This window comes from Lissotriton vulgaris, chromosome 12, assembly GCF_964263255.1.
Source record: "Lissotriton vulgaris chromosome 12, aLisVul1.2, whole genome shotgun sequence".
Classification (NCBI taxonomy): domain Eukaryota; kingdom Metazoa; phylum Chordata; class Amphibia; order Caudata; family Salamandridae; genus Lissotriton; species Lissotriton vulgaris.
This window is the reverse complement of record NC_141700.1, coordinates 384,763,074-384,789,042: the sequence shown is the minus strand read 5'-3', so window position 1 is coordinate 384,789,042 and position 25,969 is coordinate 384,763,074. Positions and strand designations below refer to the sequence as shown.

The 25,969-nt window shown below is 43.4% G+C and overlaps 1 protein-coding gene across 1 annotated transcript in view; it reads right to left on the bottom strand.

The window, feature by feature from the left end:
- LSM14A (LSM14A mRNA processing body assembly factor) overlaps window positions 1-25,969 on the bottom strand; it is a 318,574-nt gene that overhangs the window by 62,249 nt on the left and 230,356 nt on the right. Inside the window, exons 8-9 of the mRNA XM_086945147.1 lie at window positions 3,192-3,363; window positions 603-834 (exon numbers count right to left, since the gene is read on the bottom strand). Coding sequence (XP_086801273.1) covers window positions 603-834; window positions 3,192-3,363 — 404 coding nt within the window. The remainder of the gene's footprint in view (window positions 1-602; window positions 835-3,191; window positions 3,364-25,969) is intronic.

Here is a 25,969-nt window from a genome sequence, read left to right as displayed (position 1 = left end):
AGATCATTGATACTTACTTTAGCCTCTGCAAAGCCTCTGGGGATCCACTGGACTGTGTACACTATAACTTACTTTGGTATAGTATATACAGAGTCAGCTTCCTACAGTAGGCCATTGTAGTCTATATCTATAGGCGGAAACATTCGTTTTCTTTAAGTATTGTGGCAGGCCTTCCTGAAGAAAGGCAACAATCTACACTTAAGACATATATTGAAGTGCTCTGGGTCCCCGCACGAGGGCGGGACTATTCAGTGTCTAGGACTATGAATGGAAATCCCCTGCGAGAGAATCTGGGGTTAAAAGTATTCAGTAGAAAATATACTATATACATATGTACACTGTAAATAAGCATTAAGTTGGTTTAGCTGTGGCCAGTTTTAAAAAGAGAATGATTCCGTTGGAATTCGAACTCTTACAATTGTAAATGTCTTATTTGCAAGAGTAATTCTAACCAGTACACTATAATCAAACAGATTCTACTGAACATATTTTACACTAAAAATCAGCAGTTAAGAAAATAGAAAGCTGACCCTGCATTCATTCCACATCAGTCTGTGCTGCAGTACGATCATTTAGGTGTTAGCATTTGACCAGACACTTACTCTGTATTCAAAATCTGCAAACTCTCTGCCTCCTCTGGATCCTCTAAAACCACCACGGAATCCTCTAGGTGCACCATAACCACCTCTTTGACCTCCACGACCTCTGGGTCCACGGAAACCCATGCCACTACTTCTTCCTCTGTAGCCTCCACGACCTCTGTTTGAACGCAATGGAAGGCCAAAAGTCTCTGCATTTATTCTTCTTTCTTCAGCCCACGTTTGTCTTCTGTCCCTATTAAGCACCACAAAAATGGATTAATAAAAATTTCCACAACTATCTTCATTTTAACAAAGCAGTTGTTTAAAATGAGGCAAACTATAGATTGCACAGAAAGATCAATGCATTATTTGTATAAGTGATGCATTTCAACGTCTTACCAACTGCCTTATGGATGAGAAAGGGCCTCAATTAATATTTGTTTTAAAGAAATGAAGTTATGGAGGCAATGGCATCCCAAAGCTATAACTGTATACTGCAGTTAATTAATCAAATTGTGTGTTGTCTTGTTGCCAACACCCGGACAGTAGCTGTGTGTGTAAGATTGCTTACAACTCGGGCCCAAACAAAAACAAGCATTGACAAAGCCAAAGGATCTGCAATCATTCATAATGTGTTAAAGCATGCAGTTAGCACAGAGTGAGAAATACAAACGGGACAAAGCGCTTCAGCAGTAGTTGTAAAATAGTTTTTTATGCAGTTGAATGCAAGGACTGGAGGTCGAAGGATACACTCAACAACCAGTAGCATAAGGTGAGAGATGGCTACTGAGCCAAGAAGTGATTGACAATCTCAAGCTAAAGGCTGAAAGATGATGGTTGAGTACAGACGACTATTTAACAAAACCTACAAGGAGGTGCGTAAACACCTCTTGCAGGCTTTGTAAACACAAATAAAAGCCAGTGTCATTTGCAATGCCAATAGCTCAAACTCTCGCAAATGCGAGACCTTAAGCAATCGTGGTACAAAAGGGGGTGGTGATGGACGGAGCATCTGAAACAATCAAACACTCACACCCAGTCAAAAGATCTGGGTTTAATCCATCACTGTTCTTTAGCCCACACTGCCACCCCACTTCAGACATGGCTATATGCAAATCAGTCTGACCCTGTGCCTCATGGGAACAGTCCAGCCCGAACCGCCAAGCCATGCCTTCCCTTGACCGGAAACAAGCTTCCGAGGACCGGTTTCTGGCATTCCAGCCGTCTTCAGCCCGGCTTGCTTGAATCCAGTGGCAAAGTGAGCAAGGGACTCACGTCTGAGCATACCCTGCCACACTTATGGCGGCCAAAAGCAGTACAAAAGGGGGTGGTGATGGACGGAGCATCTGAATCAATCAAACACTCACACCCAGTCAAAAGATCTGGGTTTAATCCATCACCGTTCTTTAGCCCACACTGCCATCGTTGCACCTGCGCTTTAGCTTTGGATGTGGAAAGCTACAGGCCGGGTGCCGTGATTGCTTTAAAAGTAAAGAAATAAACGTTTTTTTATATTTCTTTACTTTAACCAATTGTAGCACCTGCGCTTTAGCTTAAAATGTTGAAAGCTAAAACGAGGGTGCCGCAATTGTAACAAAAGTAACAAATGGACAAAAAATGGTGGCTGCATGCTTTTTTTTCTTCAAATTACTTACTTTTATTACAATGGCGGCACCTGTGCTTTAGCTTTGAACATCTTCAAGCTAAAGCGCGGGTGCCGTGATTGCTTCAAAAGTAAACAAAAATGCTCACTTTTTTCTATTTGTTTACTTTTAAAGCAATTGTAGCACCGTGCTTTAGCTTAAGATGTTTAAATCTAAAGCAAGGGTGCCACTATTGTTTACATAAAAAAAAGTAAAGGCATGCAGCTGTGTTCGGCCAGCATATAACAAAAGAAAAACACAGCTGCCACTACTGCCAAGGTGTGCCGTGCTGGATAAATGATAAAAAAAAATATCAAAATCAAGTGTTGAGGGAGAGTTTGTCCTGCCTGTTTTGCAGGCAGGAAAACCTATTTAGGAAAATGGTGCTTGGAGACTGTAATTAAAGCCCACTGAGTAACGACACTTGTACCAGGGAGTGTCCTCATAGGCGGTTACAAGAAGAGAAAAGACGGTACTAAGGAGGGCCTACCAAGCCTATTGACCAATTAAAATCCACAATTTACAAAGGACCGGAGCAAATTAAAAAGATGGGTGGAGCTTCATGCCCTTATCCTGAACACAGCAGGTCTCGAAGACACAGCGCAATCGATGCTTAGGCAAGACCTAATAAAAAGGGCAGGTTCAAAAGCCCTCTCAATGTATATTGTAAGCAAGAGGTCAGTTTGACAGCTACACTGTCAATTCCCTAGTTCATAGGTCTGGGTTTCAAGTCAAGAGTCCCTATTACAGAAGGACTTGAAAGGTAGCAAATCGAGAGGAAAAGTAAGGATTAAGACATTTTAAACATCTGAAGCTCTATTAAGAGAATAAAAACATAGCAGCCTGTCAGTGCCATTTATCTACATTTTTCAATCTTAGCACTCTGCTTTTCCTTCAATCATGAGTCCCAAAATCTATACACTAAATACAAAGTAGGTGTCAGAAAAATAACTGCCAAATTATTTACCTATTTTCATCACAGGAAATGTTGTCAAAGAAGGATTTGGTTTTGTCGTAATAGCAGTTGGATGCAAGAGCTTCCTCTTCATCAGCATTACCTTCACTATTCTGGGTATCAATTCCAGAGTCACCTTTATCTTCACCGTTAATGGGTTTTTCCACCTTCTCAGGTTTATCATCTAAAATGTAAATTATTTGAGATATTAAATAATCTCTTCATGGTGCGGTCTCCTGTGCTTACGAATAGACTAGACCGCAATAACATAACGCATGCAAACCCACAACGATATGTACCACAAAACGTTGGATATGAGCATTACATAAAACTCCTTAGTACATGTTGCTAGACTTGCATGCCTCATCCGTTTGTTAATTCTTAAAATGCTAAAAAGGGGGAAGGGAGGGTTAAAGACAGTATCTGAGGGGAGGGTGTGGTAGAGGGGGGGGGGGGTAGTGGCAGGGACTGGAGGGAGCTACACTGAAGCCATGGTGTAATCTTCTCCACTAAATGTCATCATCGTCAATAAATATATTAATTACATCTTAACCTCAGTATGTATAACTTTATTACACAGAGTTCGTTTTTAACTAGAGCAGACATGCTCAAAGTTGCCCCCTACCAACTTCAACCACCTTCTAGCTCCATGTACTTAACGGTCACGGATAACATTTTGGCTGAAGTAACCAATATGGAGAACAAAGCATATTGGTAAAGTATTAAAAAAGAATCCATCTTTCAATCTGTGTGCTAGTAAGGAAAATGCTACTTACCAGTATGCATCTGTTCTTGGCATGTAGAGCTGCAGAGTTACAGATTATGCATAGATGGCCACCTAGTGCTGGGCCCGGATGTTTGCAGTTTGTTTTGTTGTAGAAAAGTCTTTGGAAGTCACGGGATAGGCGACTCCTCCTTTGGATGATATGGTGCATGGGCATCGGCTCAATCCCCAGATTGTATTTCGCCATTAGGGAAGTGATGGATCTGTACAAGAGGTAGTAATGTCCATGTGATTTGTATCTAATTAAGATAATACTGGAACAGATAAGGGTAGCCGGGAGGCGGGTGGGCGTGTACAACTTAGCAGCTCTACATGCCAAGAAAAGATGCATACTGGTTAGTAGTATTTTCCGATCGCGGCATATGAGATGCACATTACACACTATGCATAGATTGTATAGCAGTACCCACACCTAGCGGCGACCACCAGTATCTGTTGCAGTTGTTTGAAACAGTGTTTTTAGTACAGCCTGGCCCACAGTGGCTTGTTGTTTAGTTTGCACATCTTCACAGTAATGCTTTGTGAATGTGTGCGGTGTAACCCATGTAGCTGCTTTGCATATATCATCTAGGGGAATATTCCCTAAGAATGCCATTGAAGCCCCTATTTTACTTGTAGAATGGGCTTTTGGAGGAATTGTTAATGTACGTTTGGCTTTGTGGCAACATTTGTATGCATTTAACAATCCACCTAGCGATCCCTGATTTTGACATGGGGTTGCCTTTATGTGGTGGTGAAAAGGACACAAAGTTGTTTTGTTTACGAAAAGATTGTGTTCTTTCGATATAGTACAGTAATGCTCTTTTGACATCTAAGGTGTGTAGAGCTCTTTCTGCAACTGTTTGAGGCTGTGCGAAAAATACGGGCAGCTCAACGGATGGATTTAGATGGAATGGTGAAATGACTTTAGGAAGGAATTTAGGATAAGTCCGAAGAACCACTTTATTATGATGCATTTGCAGAAAAGGTTCTTGAATGGTAAATGCTTGCAGTTCACTAACCCTTCTGAGAGAAGTAATTGCTACTAGGAAAGATACTTTCCTAGTTAGGAATTGCAATTCACATTTATGTAATGGTTCAAATTAAGGTCCCATCAACTTTGTGAGAACAATGTTTAAGTTCCACACTGGTGCAGGCGGCGTTCCGGGAGGAATTATTCTTTTGAGTCCTTCCATGAAAGCTTTCATAGCGGATAGTCTAAAAAGGGATAGATGTTGTCTATTTTGCAAGTATGCTGTAATGGCAGCGAGGTGTAGTCTGATAGATGTATAGGCTAAATTACACTTTTGAAGGTGTAATAGATATCTTATGTTGTGTTGAATAGACATGTCTAAAGGATTTATTTGGTTGTTTTGGCAGTCTATGACAAACCGTTTCCACTTATCCAGCATAGCATGCTCTAGTAGTGGGACGTCTAGCTTCTTTGATAACGTTCATACATTCAAACTATGACCTCAGGAGCCAGATCGCTAGGTTGAGCTGAGTTGGGTCGGGCTGTCTGATCTCTCCATGGTTCTATGTTAATAGGCGTGGAGATAGGTTGAGCTTTTGGTGTGGTACTACAGACATCTGCAACAGCGGAGCAACTAGGATGAGTGTCATGGAATGTTGTTGTAGTTTGCATACCACCAACGGAAGTAGTGGGAGAGGAGGAAAAGCGTACGCAAATAGTTTTGACCAGTTCATCCATATCGCATTGCCTTTGGACAATGGGTGTGGGTATCTGGCGGCAAAGTTTGGGCATTTTGCGTTTTCGTGTGTGGCAAAGAGGTCTATCTGAGGTTGTCCCCACATTTGAAAGAACAGATGAAGAACTTGCGGATGAAGTTGCCACTCGTGGATCTGCTGTGTTTGTCGACTTAGCAGATCTGCCATAGTGTTTTGTACTCCTGGGACGTGTTGGGCTAAGAGGAAGATTTCTAGTGGTATAGCCCATCTCCATATCTTCTGTGGTAACAGAGCTGCAGAGTGTGTGCCCCCCCTTGTTTGGTTATGTAGTACATAGCTGTCATATTGTCTGCGGACTAAGACAGCTTTGCCGGACACTTTAATTTGAAATGCTTTTAGGGCTAGAAACACAGCTAGCAACTCCAAATGGTTGATGTGGTGTAACTTCTGTTGCAGTGTCCACCTGCCTTGCATGGTGTGATGCAGTAGGTGAGCTCCCCAGCCGGAGAGTGATGTGTCCGCTGTCATGACTATTTGAGGAACTGGCTCTAGAAACGGTTGCCCTTTGGATAGGTTTTTGATGTTCCACCATTGCAGAGAACGAGGAGTCCGACCGTCTATCAACACTAGGTCTGTTAGTTGACCTTGAGCCTGGTTCCATTGGCGTGCTAGGCACTCTTCAAGTGGACGCATTTGCAGTCTTGCGTGAGGTACTACAAATATGCAAGATGCCATCATTCCTATGAGCTGCATGAACACTCGAGCTGGTAGCGAATGTTGCGCTTTGAATTTTGTTAGGAGAGTTTGTACGCTTTTTATCCTGGCTGGAGAGGGATAAGCTAGTGTTAGTTGGGTGTTTATTGTAGCACCGAGATACTGTTGTATGTGCGAGGGTTGCATATACGATTTGGTGTAATTTACTGTGAATCCCAAGTCGTGAAGCAGTTGATTAGTAGAGTGAGTGTGTTGTACACACTAAATGTATGAGCTGGCTTATATGACCAAGTCGTCTAGATATGGGATGACATGAATATGTTGTCTTCTTAAGTGTGCTGCTACTACTGCTAGGCATTTTGTAAACACCCTTGGCACAGTTGTGACGCCGAATGGGAGCACTTTGAACTGGCAGTGCTGCCCGTCTAGCTCAAACCTGAGATATTTTCTGTGCGCTGTGTGGATGGGAATAAGGAAGTAGGCGTCCATGAGATCTAGAGTGACCAGGAAGTTGTTTAGTACCAGAAGTAGAAGGACTTGAGTGTGACCATATGAAAATGGTCTGACTATGTAAATGTTTAAAGGTCTGAGGTCTAGGATGGGTCTTAGAGATCCATCCTTCTTTGGTATTAGGAAATATAGGGAGTATACTCCTTTGTTTTTCTGATGCTCTGGAACGATTTCTATTGCATTTTTCTGCAGGAGGGTTATTACCTCCTGTCTGAGCAGTGTTAAATGTTCTTGTGGCATTGGACGCTGCTTGGGGGGTGGATGTTAGTTCTAGACAGTAACCTGACTGAATTATTTGGAGCACCCACCTGTCTGATGTGATGTTTTCCCAAGCTGGCAGGTATTGTTGAAGTATTCCCCCGACAGGAGTGGAATGGGATGGGGGAAGGGAGTCATTGGGCAGGGGTAGAGGCAGAGCAGGAGTTGTTATTTGTACCTCTGCCTTTGTTATTGTTACCCCTGTAACCACCCCTTTGGTAGGCCTTGCTGTAAGTGAACTGTGTAGGGGCTTTGTACGTGGTAGAAGCTGTGTCTGAAGAGTATCCCTTGGTGGCACCTCGATAGGATGAGAGACGAAATGAAAGTCTGGGAGCCTGCAATTGTAGGGCTCCCATAGATTTGGCAGTATCTGTATCCTTTTTCATTTTTTCAAGTGATACATCTACGTTCGGTCCGAATAGGTGTTGCTCAAAGAGTTGATTAAGAATGGCACTTTGTACTTCAGGTTTGAACCTGGATATGCGTAGCCAGGCATGTCGACGTAATAGGACGCTGGTGTTAACTGCCCTAGAGGCAGTATCTGCTGCATCCAGTGCACACAGGATACAGGTGTTTGCAATGTTTTTCGCCTCTTGGATAAGCTCATTTGCTCTATCCTTGTACTTATCAGGGAGGTGCCTCATTAATGATTCTAATTCGTCATAATGTGCCCTGTCATATCTGGCTAATAATGCCCATGTATTGGAAATACGCCACATGTTTTCTGCTTGAGACGCCGTTATTTTCCCTGATGCGTCAAGTAGCTTAGACTCTTTATCTGGTGGTGGAGCTTCACCTGATGTTTGTGAGTTTGCTCTCTTGCGTGCATTGGAAACTACAAGTGAGTCTAGTGGTACTGGACCTTTAATATATGCTGGGTCTGAGGGAGCAGCTTTATATATGTTCTCTATGCTAGGGTTAATGACCAGAGTTCTGACTTGTTCTTTGAAGACTTCAGGAGCATGCTTAATCACTCCTTTAAGCATTGGTAAAATGGATGAGTACCTTTGTGCATTATCAATGGTATCCATTAAGAAGTCTTCATCTACAGGGTCTGTATGCATGTCTACCCCATGACATTGTGCAGCCCTATGAATCAATTGATTGAAACCCAGTGACTTCTAGTGGGGAAGGCCTTGAGGGGTATATGTCATCCTGAGGGACATCCGGGGCGATATCATCCCACGGGTCAGGTGATCTTGTAGGAGTAGCTGGACCAGGTAGGTGACCCACCTTATCAGAGCTATCATCCCTGTTGTCATCGTCTGGTATGATAGAGGATGCTGGGAAGTGTTGTGGTATGGGAGGATGTGGTGATGGTACAGGTGAAGAGAAGAGGAAGGCAGTCTTAAGGGAGAGGTAGCCATGTCCTTCTTTGAATGCAGGGCTGGATCTGGTGTGACTAGTGGTTGCTTTTTTGAAGCCAAAATTAGCTGTCCAGTGATTGGATCTTTAGCTAGAGTCTTTTGAGCAGGGTGTGGATAAAGTAAGTCATCTGCAGGAGGCCGATCTTTTGGTGCGGAGGAAGCTTTCGGCACCAAAGTGGTTTGTTTTGTTTTTTTGGCAACGTCTTTAACCTGAAAAGCAGGAGTCTTTTTCGGCTCCGAAGCTTTTTTCGGTTCCGGTATATTTTTTGGATCCGATGATTTCTTCAGTTCCGGTGGTGTTTTCGAATCCGAAGCGGGTTTGCTTGGTTCCGACCTGGGTTTCGGTGCCGAAGGAGTAGTGGTGTGTTTCGGTGCAGATGGTTTGGATGTTGGCGTAGCCGGTGAAGTCTTCTTTTTCGGTGCCGGTAAGTGTGTGCTGGCACCGTGCGAAGGCCGACTCGAGCCCAAGTCGCCTGAAGGCTTACTTAGCTTCTTAGCTGGGCCCGAAGATGGGGCAGTAGAAGCAGTGTGTCGGTGTGCACCCGAGCCCGAGGGCGAGGGTGTGACCAGGGCCTTCTTTGGGTGTGTAGAGGAAGGGTCGGGGTCGACGGACTTACTTACGACCCGCTCTGTGCTGGAGTGATGTCCTCTACTTTGGAGTCTTCTGCCTCGGAATTGCTGTTGACGTTGTGTTGTTCTGGAACGTTGACGCCTTCTTCAAAGATGTCGTCCGGAATCGAAGCTAAAGATAGAGCCATTGCTCACCTCGCTCTTCGGTCCCGGATAGTCTTTTTGGAGCGGAAAGAGGCACAAGCAGAACAGTCTATGGCCTCGTGCTCCGGGGAGAGGCAAAGGTTACACACTTCATGAAGGTCGGTGTGGGGAAACTTCGAACCACATTGAGGACACATTTTAAATGGCGTCATTTCCATGAGCTGGAGTCGAGGCCTAGTTAGGCCCGAAGGCAGTCAACGACGACCGGAATCAAAGTTTTCGGTGTTTAAGAGTAGTGTCGACTGGAAAAGCGTTCGAAACTTAATTTCTATAAGTAGGTGAGGATTGCGTGCCGAAGGAAATCATTTACAACCCAGAGCGCTGGAAACACATCCGAGCCCGGTGGCGGAAAAAAACAATCTGGGGATGGAGCGGATGCCCATGCACAGTATCATCCAAAGGAGGAGTCACCTATCTCGTGACTTCCAAAGACTTTTCTACAACAAAACAAACTGCAAACATCCGGGCCCAACACTAGGTGGCCATCTATGCATAGTGTGTAATCTGCAGCTCATATGCCTCGAACATTTAGTTCTATTGCAACATTTTGTTCATGCGGTCTACACTATTGTGGCTACTCTGTATAGCAATTGTGAAAATAGCTAGCTTAAAATGAAAGACAAATCTTTATAGACTGCAACTTTAAATGCATAAGGAAAATGCTACTTACCAGTATGCATCTGTTCTTGGCTTGTAGAGCTGCAGATTCTCACACTTAGCATTAGATCGCTATCTGGTGTTGGGCTTGGATGATTGCATGTTGTCGTCCTGGAAGAAGTCTTTGTAGTCACAAGACAGGCGACTCCTCCCTTGGACAATAGTGCGCATGGGCATCGACTCAATCCTTAGATTGTTTTTCGCCATGATGGGAAATGATGGAGTTAGTAGAAAGAAAAAAAGATGTCCATGTGTATATCTAAGTAAGATAGAACTGGAACAGATACAGGGAGGCAGATGGGGTTTATAATCTGCAGCTCTACATACCAAGGACAGATGCATACTGGTATGTAGCATTTTCCATTCGAGGAATATGAGCTGCAGATCTCACGCTTAGCATAGACTATACAGCAGTATCTCCCCTAGCGGTGGTCACCTGTATCTGTTGCAGTAGTTTGAAATAGTTTTGAGGACAGCTTGGCCTACGGCAGCTTGCTGCTTGGCTTGCACATCAACACAATAGTGTTTAGTGAAAGTCTGTGTTGCAGACCATGTTGCTGTCTTACAGATATCTTCTAGGGGAATATTCCCAAAGAAACCCATAGAGGCTTTTAGCTTGCATGTGGAGTGCGCTCTAGGATGAATTGATAATGTGCGTTTTGATTTTTGATAGCATATTTGGATACATTTTACAATCCACCTTGCAATACAAGCTTTAGAGATGGGATTGCCTTTATGTGGTGGAGAGAAAGCTACAAACAATTGTTTTGTCTTGCGAAAGGATTTAGTTCTGTCAATGTAATAAAGGGCTCTTTACACGTCTAGGGTGTGTAGAGCTTTCTGCTACAGATTCTGGGTTTTGAAAAAACACTGGCAACTCAACTGATTGATAAAGATGAAATCGAGTGATTACTTTAGGAAGGATTTTGGGATTTGTTCTGAAGACCACTTTGTTACGATGTAATTGTAAAAATGGTTCCTGTATAGTGAAAGCTTGAATTTCACTTACTCTTCTAAGAGAGGTAATTGCAATTAGGAACGCTGTTTTACATGTGAGGAACTGTAGTTCACATTTGTGTAAAGCCTCAAATGGGGGTCCCATGAGCCTGGTAAGAATAATATTTAGGTTCCACACTGGAGAGGGTGGTAACCTAGGAGGAATGCTTCTCTTTAGTCCTTCCATAAATGCTTTAATTGCAGGGACTCTAAATAGTGACAAGTGTTATCTGTTTTGTAAGTACGCAGCAAGTGCTGCAAGATGTAAACGTATAGCGGAGTATGCTAGATTACATCTTTGTAAATGCAGTAGATAGCAGATGATATTCTGGATGGAAGCATCCAGTGGATCAATATGATTATTGGTGCAGTAAATGGCAAACCTTTTGCAGCATAGCAAGCTCCAGTAGTGTGTCATCTGGCTTCTTTAATGATGTTCATACAGTCTGGTGGCAGGTTAAGGTAACCAAACTAAGACTTCAGGAGCCAGATCCAGTCGACTTGGTTCTGGATGTCTGATCTCTCCATGATTCCGTGTTAACAAGGATGGGGACAGGTACAGTCTTTGGTGTGGAACTAGTGAGAGTTATAGGAGCGTTGTGAACCACAGTTGGCGAGCCCATGTGGGAGCTACTAGGATTAGTTTGAGAGACTGTTGTCGGAACTTGCATACCACGAGTGGGATCAGTGGGAGTGGAGGAAAAGCGTATGCAAATCTGCGTGACCAGTTCATCCATATCGTACTTGCCTTGGACAACGGGTGTGGAAACCTGGCGGCGAAGGCTGGGCATTTTGCGTGGTCGTGTGTGGCGAACAGATCTTGTCTGGTTGGCCCCACTTGTTAAAAAATGGTAGAAGAGCTTGTGGATGTAGTTCCCATTTGTGAATCTGTTGTGTCTGTCTACTTAACAGAGCTGTAATCGGATTGTGAACTCCTGGAAGGTGTTGGGCCAGTAGATATATTTTGTGTGGGATGGCCCATCTCCAAATGTTCTGTGCAAGCTGGGACAGTTGCAAAGAATGTGTGCCTCCCTGTTCTTGTATGTAGTACATGGCTGTCATGTTGTCCGTCCGGATCAAGACAGCTTTGTTCTGTACAAGTACTTGGAAAGATTTTAGTGCTAGGAATATTGCTAGTAGCTCTAGGTGATTTATGTGGAGCACTCTTTGTTGAGTGGCCAATCTTCCCTGATATGTCCTTGGAGATGGGCTCCCCATCCTGTGAGTGATGAGTCTGTATAAAGTACTATCTATGGAACAGGTTCGAGGAACTGCCGCCCTTTGGACATGTTTTTGGTGTTCCACCACTGCAGAGAGCAATGTGTGCGGCTGCCCACCAACACCAGATCTGCAAGTTATCCTTGAGCCTGATTCCACTGATGTGCAAGACATTCTTGTAATGAACACATTTGAAGTCTTGCATTTGGTACAATAAAAATGCAAGATGCCATCATGCCTACGAGTTGCATGAACACTCTGGCTGGGAGAGTGTGTTGGTCTTGAAATTTTGTGACTAAGGCTTGAATGCACGCTATCCCGGCTGGACTGGGAAATGCTAGCGCTGTAGAGGTGTATATTGTGGCCCCCAGGTATTGGTGTATTTGAGAGGGCTGGAGATGCGACTTGGTGTAGTTGATTGTGAACCCCAAGTTGTGTAATGTCAGAATGGTTTGATGAGTGTTGAACACACTGATTGAATGACTGGGCTTTTATCAGCCAGTCGTCTAGATGGTTGTCTTCTGAGATGTGCTGCTACTACTGCAAGGCACTTTGTGAACACTCTGGGTGCAGTGGTCACCCCGAATGGAAGGACTCTGAACTGATAGTGTTGTCCGTCTAGTACAAACCTTAGATACTTCCTGTGAGAAGGATGTATGGGAATGTGGAAGTAGGCATCCTTGAGATCTAGTGTGGCAAGGAAGTCACCTTATTGTAACAGCAGGAGTACTTGTTGTAGAGTGATCATGTGAAAATGATCTGAGTATATATATATAGGTTGAGGGGCCTGAGATCGATAGGAAGTACAGCGAGTAAACCCCATTTCCTTGATGTTGTAAGGGAACAATCTCTATTGCGTTCTTTTGAAGCAATGAGAGAACCTCTTGTTTCAGTAGTATCAGATGTTCTGTGGACATGGGAGCTGCCTGGGTGGTATATGTAGAGGGGTAGCTGTAAGTTCTAGGCAGTAACCATACTGGATAATCTGTCTTACCCACTGGTCTGTTGTGATGGAATTCCAGGCAGGTAGGAACTGTGCTAATCTCCCCCGAGTGGGATGTTGTGGGGGGAGCAGAAAGAAGTCATTGTTTTGTGGTGGGAGAGGTACGATTGGTGGTGTTACCTCAACCTCTTCCATTATTGCCGTTTCCTCTGTATCCGCCTCTAAAATATTCTCTTGGAGGATGTTTGTGTAGTGGCTTTAAAGGAAGATGAGCGGTCTGCTCCCATCTGTTTGGAGGCTCCTCTGTAGAAGGACCGACGAAAGGAGCCTAGTGTTTGTGGGGATTGTAAAGCTCCCATGGATTTGGCAGTCTGTGTCTTTTTTCATTTTTTTTAGTGCAGTGTCCACAGCCGGGCTAAAAAGTTGGTGGTTAAAAGGCTGATTAAGGATAGTAGTCTGGACTGCCTGCTTAAAACGGGAGATGCAAAGCCATGCGTGACGTCTAAGGAGGACACTGGTATTTATTGCTCGAGAGGCAGTGTCTGCTGCATCAAGTGCACATTTTATTGATGCATTTGAAATTAGTTTACCCTCCTGGATTAGATAATTTGCTTGCATTCTATATTGGTCAGGCAACTGTTGTAGGAGGGTTTCTAACTGGTCATAATGGGCTCGGTCATATCTTGTGAGCAGTGCTTGGGTGTTAGCTATGCACCAGGTATTGCCTGCTTGGGCAGCTATACTTTTACTAGAAGCGTCTAGCAGCTTGGACTCTTTATCAGGAGGTGGCGCTTCTCCTGAGGTTTGGGAGTTAGCTAGCTTTCTAGCATTGGAAACGACTAGAGAATATAAGGGCAGCTGTCCCTTAATGTATGCAGGATCTGCAGGGGCAGGCCTATACTTTTCAATTCTACGGTTTAGAATCCTGGCACGTACGGGATCTTTAAACACTTCTGGGGCATGCTTAATGACTCCTTTAATCATGGGTAATATTTGTACTGACTTTTGGGACTGTTCAAAAGTATCTAATACAAAGTTCTCTTCTGCCTCGTCTGGAAGCGTCCAAAGCTGGTTTGTGTACGGGCTTGGGAGTTTTCGGGCCTGGTTTGTCTTTCGAAGTCGACAGAATCTGAACCGGTTTCGGAGCCGGGACTTCTTTGGGTTTCGATGCTGGTGGGATTGGCATGTGCAGTTTGCGCCGTCCCGAGCTACCGGAAGGCCTTTTGATTTTCTTCGGAGCCGGGATAGAAGGTAGGGCTCCTGAAGTATGTTTTCAGTCGCGACTGGGCCCAGCAGGCGGAGTGTTGACCATTGCCTTCGATTGTGGTGGGGGTAGGGGCAGTAGTACTCACTCTTTGACCCAGAGTGATGGAATCATCTGAGTCATCTGCCTCTGACACGATTTCGAGATCTTCGGAATCTTCTTCTCGGACATCTGGGCCTTCATCGAAGATGTTCGGTTCCTGGGCTGATTTTTGCATGATGTGTCGACGAACTCTTGGATCTCGAATGTTGTTCTTCGATCGAAAGGATGCGCAGGCTGGACAGCTGGATTTGTCGTGTTCCGGTGATAAGCACAGGTTGCAGACCCTGTGATGGTCACTGTGCGGAAACTTTGCTCCACACTGGGGGCATTTCTTAAAAGGCGTCCTTTCCGTAGGCCTCACGACATGGATAGGCCTAACAGCCTGCGTCGACCACAGGAATCGAACTGATGAAGTCGAGTCGAAGGTAGAGATGTTTAGAATTTAATCTAAAGAGATAAATGAACATTTTTCGCTTCAAACTACTTTGTAAAGTAGATTTCGCACAGGAGCAGGAAAAGTTACATCCAAACCCAATGGATGGAGTCGATGCCCATGCGCACTATCGTCCAAGGGAGGAGTCACCTATCTTGTGACTACAAAGACTTCTTCCAAGACAACAACATGCAATCATCCGAGCCCAACACCAGATGGCGATCTAATGCGAAGTGTGAGATCTGCAGCTCATATGGCTCGAACATTTTTTAAGCCTACACATTATGAATGAGGTCGATTTCTAGGTGGCTGGGCATCGTGGATCATGGGACACCAACTGAAACTCAAAGCTTCAACAGTTCTAACTAATAATTGAATTGTGGCCGGCACAGTGGCTACTACTCTAACCCTTATCCATTTCTTGAATCCAAAAGGCTATAAACATTATTCCAACAGATCTAGGATCAGAAAGTACCAACTCTAGTCTTCCACACTAAATCACCACACCAGTGTTATGAACGTCAAAGTCCTGGGATTGGAACAAACAGCAACAGGCCTGCCAGGGTTATGGGGTAATTGAAGACAGTCTATGCTCTCACCCAATGGCCTTTGTTCCCTTCATTTGTCAACTAGGGATGGATGGAATTTCACTGACCCGGGGGATTAGGATAAAATACATTTAAGAATCTCTAGCCAGCTTGGCCTTGTGCAGGTTGGAGGAAAGTGGCCCTTTTTTTACACTCGAAATATGTAGAGGTTCCCTTGAGATGATTTACAAACAATTTTGTCAACGTACTATTCTGTATGGACAATTCATACATATATAACAACAGTTAAAAAATTATTTATTATAAAAGCAAACATATAACATAAAAACCAATAAGTTTGACTAGCTAATCTGGTCAGTTAAAAAAGCATGAATACATAATCAATTATGGCCTGCATAATTGAAATGGAGGTCAGAGATGTAAAACATAAAATTGTTGAATACAATTTGTACATTCGGACTCCTTTATAGTATCATCGATCTTATGTTACTATCGAATCTGTAAATCAACCATCGATGCTGGAGTCTTGAATTGTACCAAGGATGGCGTTGACGCGTTTCGGTGGCATGAATGGATGAGAACCACCTTTATCAAGACTTTCTGATGTCTGTCACGGTAGGGAATTAGTTGAATCGGCCTAGAATATATTATTTATTTATTTATTTATTGAGCTTATTGAGCGCGACAGCTACCCAAAAAGGGTTTCCCGGCGCTAGAAGATACTGAACCAAGAGAGCAGGAGAAAGTCTCAGGGAAGAGACCGGAGCAGGTTACTGGTTAAATAGCCAGGTCTTGATGGCTTTGCGGAAATGATTGTAGCGAGTTTCCAAGCGGAGAGGTTGCGGGAGGAAGTTCCAGAGCTTGGGGCCTAGAAGGGAGAAGGATCTACCTCCCATCCTCGCTCGGCGTGTTTTGGGGATGCAGAAAAGGCCTTGAATGGAGGATCTCAGGCATCGAGCCGGCGTGTAGGTATGCACGAGGGTTTGGAGGTATCTGGGGGCATTGCCCCATTTTATTCAATGCTTGAGGCTAAGAGTTTTGAATTTGACCCAATTTTCAATTCTTAGCCAGTGGAGGGCCTTAAGGTGACCGGACATACGTTCCCTCCTATGGCATTTGCATAGCAGTCTAGCTGCAGCGTTTTGTACCAGTTGGAGGCGTCGCATGACTGCCTGTGATGCCCCTAAGTAAAGGACATTACCGTAGTCTAAACAGGAGGCGATTAGTGCGTTGACCACAATTTTTTGTGTGTCGTCCGGGAGCATCCAAATGATTTTTCTGAGCCATCTCAGAATTGTAAAACAGGTAGCTGTGAGGTTGTTGACCTGGGGCTCCATAGTTAGGCCATTGTCGATGGTAATGCCAAGATTACAGACTTGTTGCGACGGGGTTGGTAAGGGGCCCATTTCAGATGGCCAGTGTCTGGGATTCCAGAGGTTTGGGTTAGGACCTACTATTAAAACCTCTGTTTTGCTGCTGTTAAGTTTAAGCATATTAGTGCTCATCCAGGTGGCGATGTTCCTGAGGTCTGTCTGCAGGAGGGAGGGGGAGTCGTGGTCACTATTTGAGAGGGAGAAAACGATTTGTGAGTCGTCGGCGTATGTGAACATTTTAAGACCAGCTGCTTAAGCGATCTGGGCGAGCGGGGTTACATAGAGGTTAAAAAGCAGGGGGCTTAACACAGATCCTTGTGGCACTCCATAGGGGCAGCGATGGACATTTGATGCCGCAGTGCTGGAGGAGATTTGAAATGTCCTGAGTGTCAGGAAGGATGCAATCCAATCTAGAGCCTTTCCTTTAATGCCCATGTTGGAGAGTGAGGTAAGCAGTATATTGTGGGAGATGGCGTCGAACGCTGCGCTGATGTCGAGTAAAATCAGCGCAGCAGAGTCCCCTTTGTCGACCAGGAGGCGGAGATTTTCCATCACTCCGAGTAGTGTTGTCTACGTCGAGAATCCGGTGCGGAAACCCGATTGGGAGGGGTGCAGAATGTCGTTGGCCTCCGCAAACCTTGCGAGGTGTTCATGGACATGTTTCTCCAAAATTTTGGAGAAGACTGGCAGGAGGGATATTGGACGGAAGTTTGTCAGGATTTTCGGATCAGCCGATGGTTTCTTGAGTAGAGGTGAAACCATGGCATGTTTCCAGGATGCCGGGACCTTAGCTGTGGAGAGGGATAAGTTTAAGGTTTGGCATATCACGGAGAGTAGTGGGGTGTCCAGGAGTCTGAGTATTGAGATCGGGAGGGGGTCAGTGGGCGAACCAGATTTAACTTTCCCTAGGATTGCTTGCAGACCCTGAACGTCGATCCCGGGCCATGATGTTAATGGCTCATAGGGCAGATGAGGTTGAGAAGAGATGTCCTCTATGTTAGAGCCGGGGTCTTGCACCCTTTTAGTTTGAACCTGGTGCCGTTTTAATATATCCTGTTAGATTGTCTCAATCAATTAGCGTACAGTATTATTCTGGTATACTTGTACATAGTAATCTCCAGAGGGGACATAAATACCTGGTTTTGTTCCCTTTCTAAAACCTATCACTTCAGTCAAGTTAGAATCCGGCTAGCATTTCTTGAAAAAGCAGGCTCTTGTTAAACTCTGTTACAGCGCTTTGTAATGTAGTTACAATGATGAATTCATTACACTGTATATACAGAGAGAAATCATGATCCCTCCTATAGCTGGCTACAACATTTGAAAGAGATATCATATGCTCATTCGGTGTTAGCCTCCTGGAATCATACATTACATTAGCTATTTTCTATTGGTAACCAAATATAATTTTCAAAAGAGTCCTATGTTAACTCACAAACTACCCAGGGAGCTCCATATTAGCATCCCGGTGTACTGATTTTGACTACTCTAGTGCTTTACACTAGGGCTCCTAATTGCACCAAGGTTCTAAATTTTAGGAGATGCTCACCCTAGTTTTGTTGATAGCTGGTGTATTTGTATCCAAGTCTGTGTCTTGTATATATAACAAGTATAGGCTGAAATTCGGTCAAAACTCTTTCCTAAATGGAGGGTATACGCTGGTTAAAAAGATGAATGCACATGGCTAATCACTTTATCATAAGATAGAGGATGGTAAAGAGCCTACCTATTTAAGTTCTTGTGAATATTGTGTGGATAATTGCAATTTTATGTCGTTATTCCCGTGCTGGACAGATATTTCCAAAAGATGTGGCCAATGTTAAAAAGGTTTCACAGAACGAGAATAAGGAGAGAAAATATGGAGGAACTAATTTATTTTAGGCAATTGGTATTCTATTCACAATTATTATCCTTCCAATTCTCTTAGAGAGTTGTCTAAAAACGTACCTGCAGTTTTGTAAGTCTGGGCACAGAGTATCCCTGGTAAATGGGGGTCGATTTTGTTTTAGTGTCTGGCCAGCTCAACAGGATCTTAGTGGTCACTCTGTATAATTACAAACATGGTACCAAATCAGTCAAGGAACTCTTGTTGGCCGTTAAATATTTACAAACACTCTCGAGTGTTATCATAATGCTATTAGGGTCGCTCTAAAAGCAGTCTTACCTACTGATATCCTCGTGGTCTCTGTTGGTTCAGGGGTTCCGCAGTGAATGCACGGATAGTCTCGTAAAACTCAGTTATATGCCTGCAAGTTGCCTGTGATTGGTCTATGGTTGCCCTTTCTATTAGCCTATAGGAATTCAGCTCTCGAGGCTAGGTATTATGCATATATTAAAGACTTAAAAACACAGGCTTTTGATTGGCCCATACCGTATGAATGTTCCTCCCTCTTACTCCACAGATAAAGTTCTCTATCTGGTCGGTGTTTCTCTTAAAGGGAAAGGCAAACAAAAGGTCCCGGTTTTTCGTCTATTATAGGTTTGTTACTATAGTATGCCCGGAAATCGGCCTGTATCTGGTTAGACGATGGAATACGTTTTTTTATAGCATTAAGTCTATTTAGGGGAGTCTTACCAGTTACAGCTGTAATTAAATTAGTTATTGAAATCTACTGCAGTATGTAGTTCTCCTTCTAGTTGGTGCCTATCTTAAAGGGACAGGCAGATACAAGTCCCGCTTTTGGCCATTTATGCATGCGTGGCTGTTGCATGCTTTAAAAACGGCCTGTGTATGGGTGAGCATTCAAATAGAAATTATTTTTAAAACATTACATCAATTTAGCGGAGCCCTACGAGTTAGTGCTATAAGTATATTAGATAAAAGACTCTTCTCTAATATGCGACTCACAAAGTCAATATGTACTATGTTCCGTTTTTAGAGCTGTTAATAAGTGGCGTGGCGCACAGCTAGTGTTTGTGTTGAGTTACCTTGTGGTTTTTCAAAGTTGGTTTTATTTAAATTCCGGGTGCTCCAACAAGTGACGTGACCGTCCATGCACGTCGCGGTTAATTACTGGTTGAGTGCGTTACAGGAGAAGTAAACGCATCCTTGAAATTGGGCACACGCTTTGGTTCGTCCTGTAAAGACAGACTCCATCGAAGTTATGACAATCAATTACTTATTCAAAGATTTATCATATTCATTGATTTCAAAAAGTTTCTGGATTCATGTATTCCAAAGTTTTTGGGTTTGATCACAAGGAATTCATTCTTGAAAATTTCAGAACAATGCTCCGATGCATTTCGGGCAGGAGATGCCCTTTGTCAAGGAGCTCTGTGAACACAATAAAACGCTTTTACCATCCAAAACAGAACACAAATGGAATAGCATTCAGATTGATTACATTTGCTTGGGTGAAGGAGAACATACGTAAAGTATAAGTTGTGAAACTTATAGACCAATGCGGGTGCATGGAAAGTAAAGGGGAGGGTGGTGGGACGGGTGTGAAGGTTACAGGGTTCGAGAAGTAAACACTTACGTTTCAGGGTCTTTGAGTGTGATCAGGCTCTGGGGTTGAAAAAAAGTCAGGCAGGCAGCACACCCCTAAAATCACTGCACAATGCAGTACGAGGAAATATCGAAAACAACTGAAGCCCGAGCTAGCACTCTTGCCTTTGGAACTGAAGAAACCGAATGCATTTACGGTCTTATCAACGAAGACCTAACTCAAACCACCTCAAGCCGCACAAAAGAACAATGTGTGAAACAATTACTGTATCTCTCAAAACGAAGAATTAATCAAAAATTACATGCGAATACACTCATTAAATATCACCGAGCCCTGCGCATACCCAGAGGACTACGGATTGCACTTAAGCCCTCATTATGTAAAAATTCTAAACTTTATCAGGAAAGGTGGAATGCGATTTTGAATAAATGTAGCCTTGACCTGATCCTTCTCATCGTGGAAGAACTCTCTACAATCTTGGTTGAGTTAACCAAAGAAATCACTGAGATAGAAGATGAACTAAAGGAATTTATCACACCAGAGGAACTAACCAACACTTTAGATGACATCAACCAACAACTTAACAAACATACCAAGGAAGTAAATGAGCGTAAAATCCGCAAATTCCGCCGAGATACCCTGGACTATAAATTAGGAGAGGTATACACTTGGGCAGATGTATACGCACAACGCCATCGTAACAAACCTTACAATCAAAATACGGACACGTCATCTTCAGGGAGCGAAAGCACTAATCGCCCACCAAGAAAGACCACCTTTGAACCTACTGCATCAAATGCACCCCGAGACCCTAAACAAAAACATGGTCAAACTAATGACAGCCCCTCAACATCAGCGCCTTTTTTAGAGTCAGGCCTGTACGGAACAAACGACCCCGGCGGGGAAAAAGACCAGGAAAAAGAACTGGAAGAAGCTCCACCACAAGTCACAAAGAAACCCAAGGGGAGAAGGAATCGTTAGTAATTAACATCTCTGATACCACACTGACTGCACATAAAACTAAACTACTTCAGAAAGGAACATCATTTATTCCCACGACTTCCACGAACCTTCTTGAATTAGAATTGAGCACTTTCAAACTCACCCGAAAATTACGCCTAAGTCACTTTTTTGAAAACGTACTCCCACCAACCACCAAACACAAGCATTGGAAATGCAATAGGTCTCGCATTAGAAAAGTTGGAGCTATTGGTTTTGTAAAGGACAACTTTTTTTCTATGTGTTGGTCTTGAAAATAGCAAAATTAATAGCTTTGTCATTTACAATGCCAATACTTTTAACTTTTTCAAATGGGACACCTATATCATTTGTAATGCAACATGTTTTGTATGTACGTGACTTACATGTATTCATATTACAAATACAAATGGCTTTCAATTTTTTAAAATAATTAATACTTAAATAAAAGTTCTTGTAATTTATAATAGCAATAGCTTAAACTATTGTAAATAACTTTTGTGAAGAATATGTTCAGTGTATTTTATTGTGACGAAAATGCAAGAACAGAGGTGAAATATTGATTTTACAAATAACAATGGCTTTTAATTTTTTTTCGAATAATTAATACTTAAATGAAAGTTATTGTAATTTATAAAGGCAGTAGCTTAAAGTAAATCCAAAAATAAAAAACCATAGTGTAATATGGAAACATTTACCGCCGAACTGAGAACAATGTAATGTGAAAGCTCTTCATATTAGTACAGCTGCAGACCTTCTAATGTTGATTAAGTGCACTATAAAAAGAAAACTCAAAGGAATAAATCTGTGTCACTCGAGCCCTGCGATGGGGAGAGTGATTTCCATATTTAGAGCATTACATTAATAAATGTCACGAGCTTTGTCTCTTGTGCCCGTTTACACAAGCGATTGAGGCATGGTCTGTGGCAAGCGAAAAACAAGGGGGAGGGGCATATCTGTGCCCAAAAAGATGAACCCCAGGACCAAACGCGAGGCCACCCCTTGATAAGCTGAAGGTCTGGGATCATTGGGAGTGTGTGGGGATGATTGCTAAACAGGACGTTCTAAATCCTTGTTTTGAGGTAATGTCTCTGTGCACAAACCAGCCTGCAGGCGCTGCAGCCAGGTCCTCTCCTAAAGTGATTGTAACATGGAATCTGTGAAGCAGAGATTTGTTTTATTGCATTTACTGCCCTGGAGAACCGGGTTTACAAAAGGACAACAGAAGGAGAAGGCCATAAAACGAGCCAAGCGTGTAATGCCCAGTGGTCCGGCTTGCAGCAGGCTGTGCTTCTCTGCACCACAAAGGAGCCGGCTAATGAGAGGTGCAATGCAGCCTGAAGAAACGCGAGAGACGGCCCCGGTGGCCGTCAAAGTGAAAGTAAACAAGTTAAAAAAAAAAAAAAAGTATTTTAACTTGTTCTTAGCTTTGTGCGCAGTGCACAGATATACATTATCCCCTGAGAGGCTGTTTTCCCGAAAGCTGTCTAACACAGATAACAGAGAAACAGTAGCTTTTTGGCAGCTATAGACTGTCCTGCTAATACTGCAAGGCCATGAGAAAGAAAGATGTAAAGCACCCTGTGATGGAACTCATGCTCAGAAAGCAGGCCAATCACCACGGAGAAAGGGATACAGTACGGCAGTCGCCCTCGAGTGTGGGGAACTGGGATGGAGTCTCGGCAATGACGCTGAACATCCTGTGATCCTGGGCAAATCAATTAATGTCCCTGCGCCTTACAAAAATAAATGTGTGTCCTCATGCAATGCAACTGGTGCTCATGTAAAGCGCTCTGATTCCTGATTCCGGTCAAGTTAGCGCTATATGAAACTATTAAAACAAGCCAATAAACTACTCCACAGATAAACATGTAGGAAATGATGTCATAGAAATTGCCATAACCAGTCGCAGATTGAGAGTCATTTATTCATTTGTGTTCTTTAATGTGTGCCACACTTCTGGGCGGTTGCCGGGGCGTGTTGGGGTTATTGACCAGAGGACCATAGAGAAATGTGGTGAACTTAGGTGTAAATTATTCAGAAGTTACAAACATTTACCAATACATTTTATAGCACACCGAAGTTACAGTGAACGTTTTAAGCGCTGCAGAAAGTGTGTCAAAGGGCATCATTTATTCCTGTTCTTGCACAGGAGAGATAAAGTCGAGACATATTAAGGAAACTAAGATTAAAATTTAGAAAAATGATTTCCTTGTTTCATACAAAGAACTCCAGTCTCATGTTAGTTTGTTAGTTAGTAACGTAGGTGTAGTCTTGAAACTCTCCCAAGATATACCTATGCTTGTTCCTAAATTGCGCCTGCTAAGGGATTCTGACTGCTTCTCTCAAGCAGGTTTAGTTTATGACCTTTGTAGCAGGCATATGTGGATGGGGTTCAGCAAAAAGACCCGTATGGATGCTTTCACACGCCGAAGTTTGCATAGTTCACTCGATAAACTAAAAACATCAGTTTAGGACTAATCGATTCAAATATTATTGAAAAACATTTTTTCAGTCACTTACGAATATTTTTCCAATTCACGCTGTTTCTTCCAACTCTTCCCAAATCGAAGGAAAAACTTGCCGCCTTGCTGTAACTGCCTGCATACGTACGTCTAATATTCCAGTTTCAACGTAAAAGTGCAGTGTGAGGTCCACTCAAAAATGTTCAAATTAATCAAAAAAGTTGCACTTGAAAAGACCGCTGTGTAAGGGTTTTACTCGCCACGACCCTGACGCTCACAAGTGAAAGTAGAGAAAACCTGAGTGTGGCAGGTGGTCCATGTAAGTTATTCACTCGTAAATTAATTCTAGAACTCTAGTAAATAAGCGGTAACTGAGTGAGTAAAAAAAAAGTTGACAGACCCTCACAACAGTGTCTCGTGCCAAATGCAGCCCCACCCGTTGTGAGTCAGTGGGTGGTCAAAACAGGAATCAAGGTTACTGGATTTAGATGGGTCTACTTTCGTGTCACAAAATTTTAGACTGATTATTTTTTGGGATAGGGAGCACTCTGTTCTGCTAATTTTTCAATTATCCAATGGTGCTGCGGTTATTGGGATTGTCAGTCCCTTAAGAATGAGAATTGTTTATGTTGGATTTGGGGTCCAACTAACCGTGCACTGTTCACTTGGTGCTATGCACCTAAACTATTTTTCATTTACTCAACAAATAATAAACCCTGCGTAATCTCTTTTGTATCTTTGATTGATACCTCTTGATATTTCTTTTGCATATCTTACTTTAGTCACATTTCTTATGCAATGCAGTTATTCACATTTCATGTATCTTCAAATTAACATTCAAAATAATTTTAACATTGGTTCTCATGTGCTCATATACAATGACATTGAATGTGCCTTTTTGAGAAAAGCCCAATGCATTTCGGCACTGAGAGTGCCTTCATCAGGGGCAAACCTTGACGCGTTGTACTCTATGCGCTACCCGTCGATCTTGTTTCATCAAACAAACTCCCTGTTGTTCCGGCACTATTTCTGTCTGTTTGTTCCAACAGTCGCGCTTTTTCTTTCTAGATTACTGCTCTATCTCGCCGTATCGCAATCTGCTTAATCTTCCATTGGAAATTTTAGACAACACAAAATATACACAAACTTGGGGCACAGATTACATGAGAAAGTAAACAAAGGAAAAGATGTGAGGACGGGTGAATAACCATGGCAGTAAGCTGAGCGCATCAATGCGCCTGCTGCGGGGACGGGTCTGTTATTAAGGTCACAGGGTCTCCGGTAGGACAAAATTGTAATTTCTCCACCAAGTGATGCGCTACATGGATATCACAAATCAGTCATGTCATGAATTCTAAAAACTTGTGTTTTCACTATGGGCTGACTGCGGGTGACAAGCTTTGGTTAGAAGCCCCGCACTTCCTTCTAGGGTGGAAGAGGAGAAGTGCTGCGAGTGCGGGTTGAACAAGACTCTTCATGTTCTATGATACTGTTCCGCTGTACTCTGTGCCCGCCTCTGCTGCAGGGCACACAGGGCTGCAACCAGGGGCGCCGTGAAATTACACTGCGATAAACTTAAGCAGTAGACTCTAAATGCTAATGAGAGACTTCCTTAAACAAGAGACAGCCTGGCGCCGTCAAAGTGAAAGTACGGCTGGCAAAAACAAGACGGAGGGAGAGAAGGGGAGGGGTGAGGAGAAATGCGACACGGCGGGGAGGGGGCGGAGCGGGGAGAGGGTGTGAAAGCAGCAGGGGCCTGGAGTGCGGCTGAGGGAACTGATGTGCACGCGCTTTTAAGCTCAATGCGCATGCGCATTGAGCTTGAATTTCACGGGCACTGCAAGGAATTGCCACGATTCCTTGCAAGTTGGTTAAAGACTGTTCAAGCCCCCATAGTCTCGCAAGCTCGATGCGCATGCGCATCGAATAGCGAGACCTAAAAACCTGATCAATTACTTGGCTTAAAAACAACCAGTACATTCATGCCACCATGTAGCCACAAAAGTATCGATACCTTCGAAACACTTGTGAAACAAGATATATCGAAAATCAACTTTTCCAAAAAAATCAAACAAAACATCACCATGAAGGACAAAGACACCTTAAGAAGAATTGCAAGTAACAAAACCATCAAATGCCTCAAAGCAGACATAGGCGGCGCCCTAGTCGTCCTCAACACCAGCATGTACGATGCAAAACGAATATGCTACTTACCAGTATGCATCTGTTCTTGGCATGTAGGGCTGCTGACATTCATATCTGTGCATAGATCGCCGCCTAGTGTTGGGTCCGGATGATTGCACATTGTTGTCCTGGAAGAGTCTTCGAAGTATCACGAGATAGGTGGCT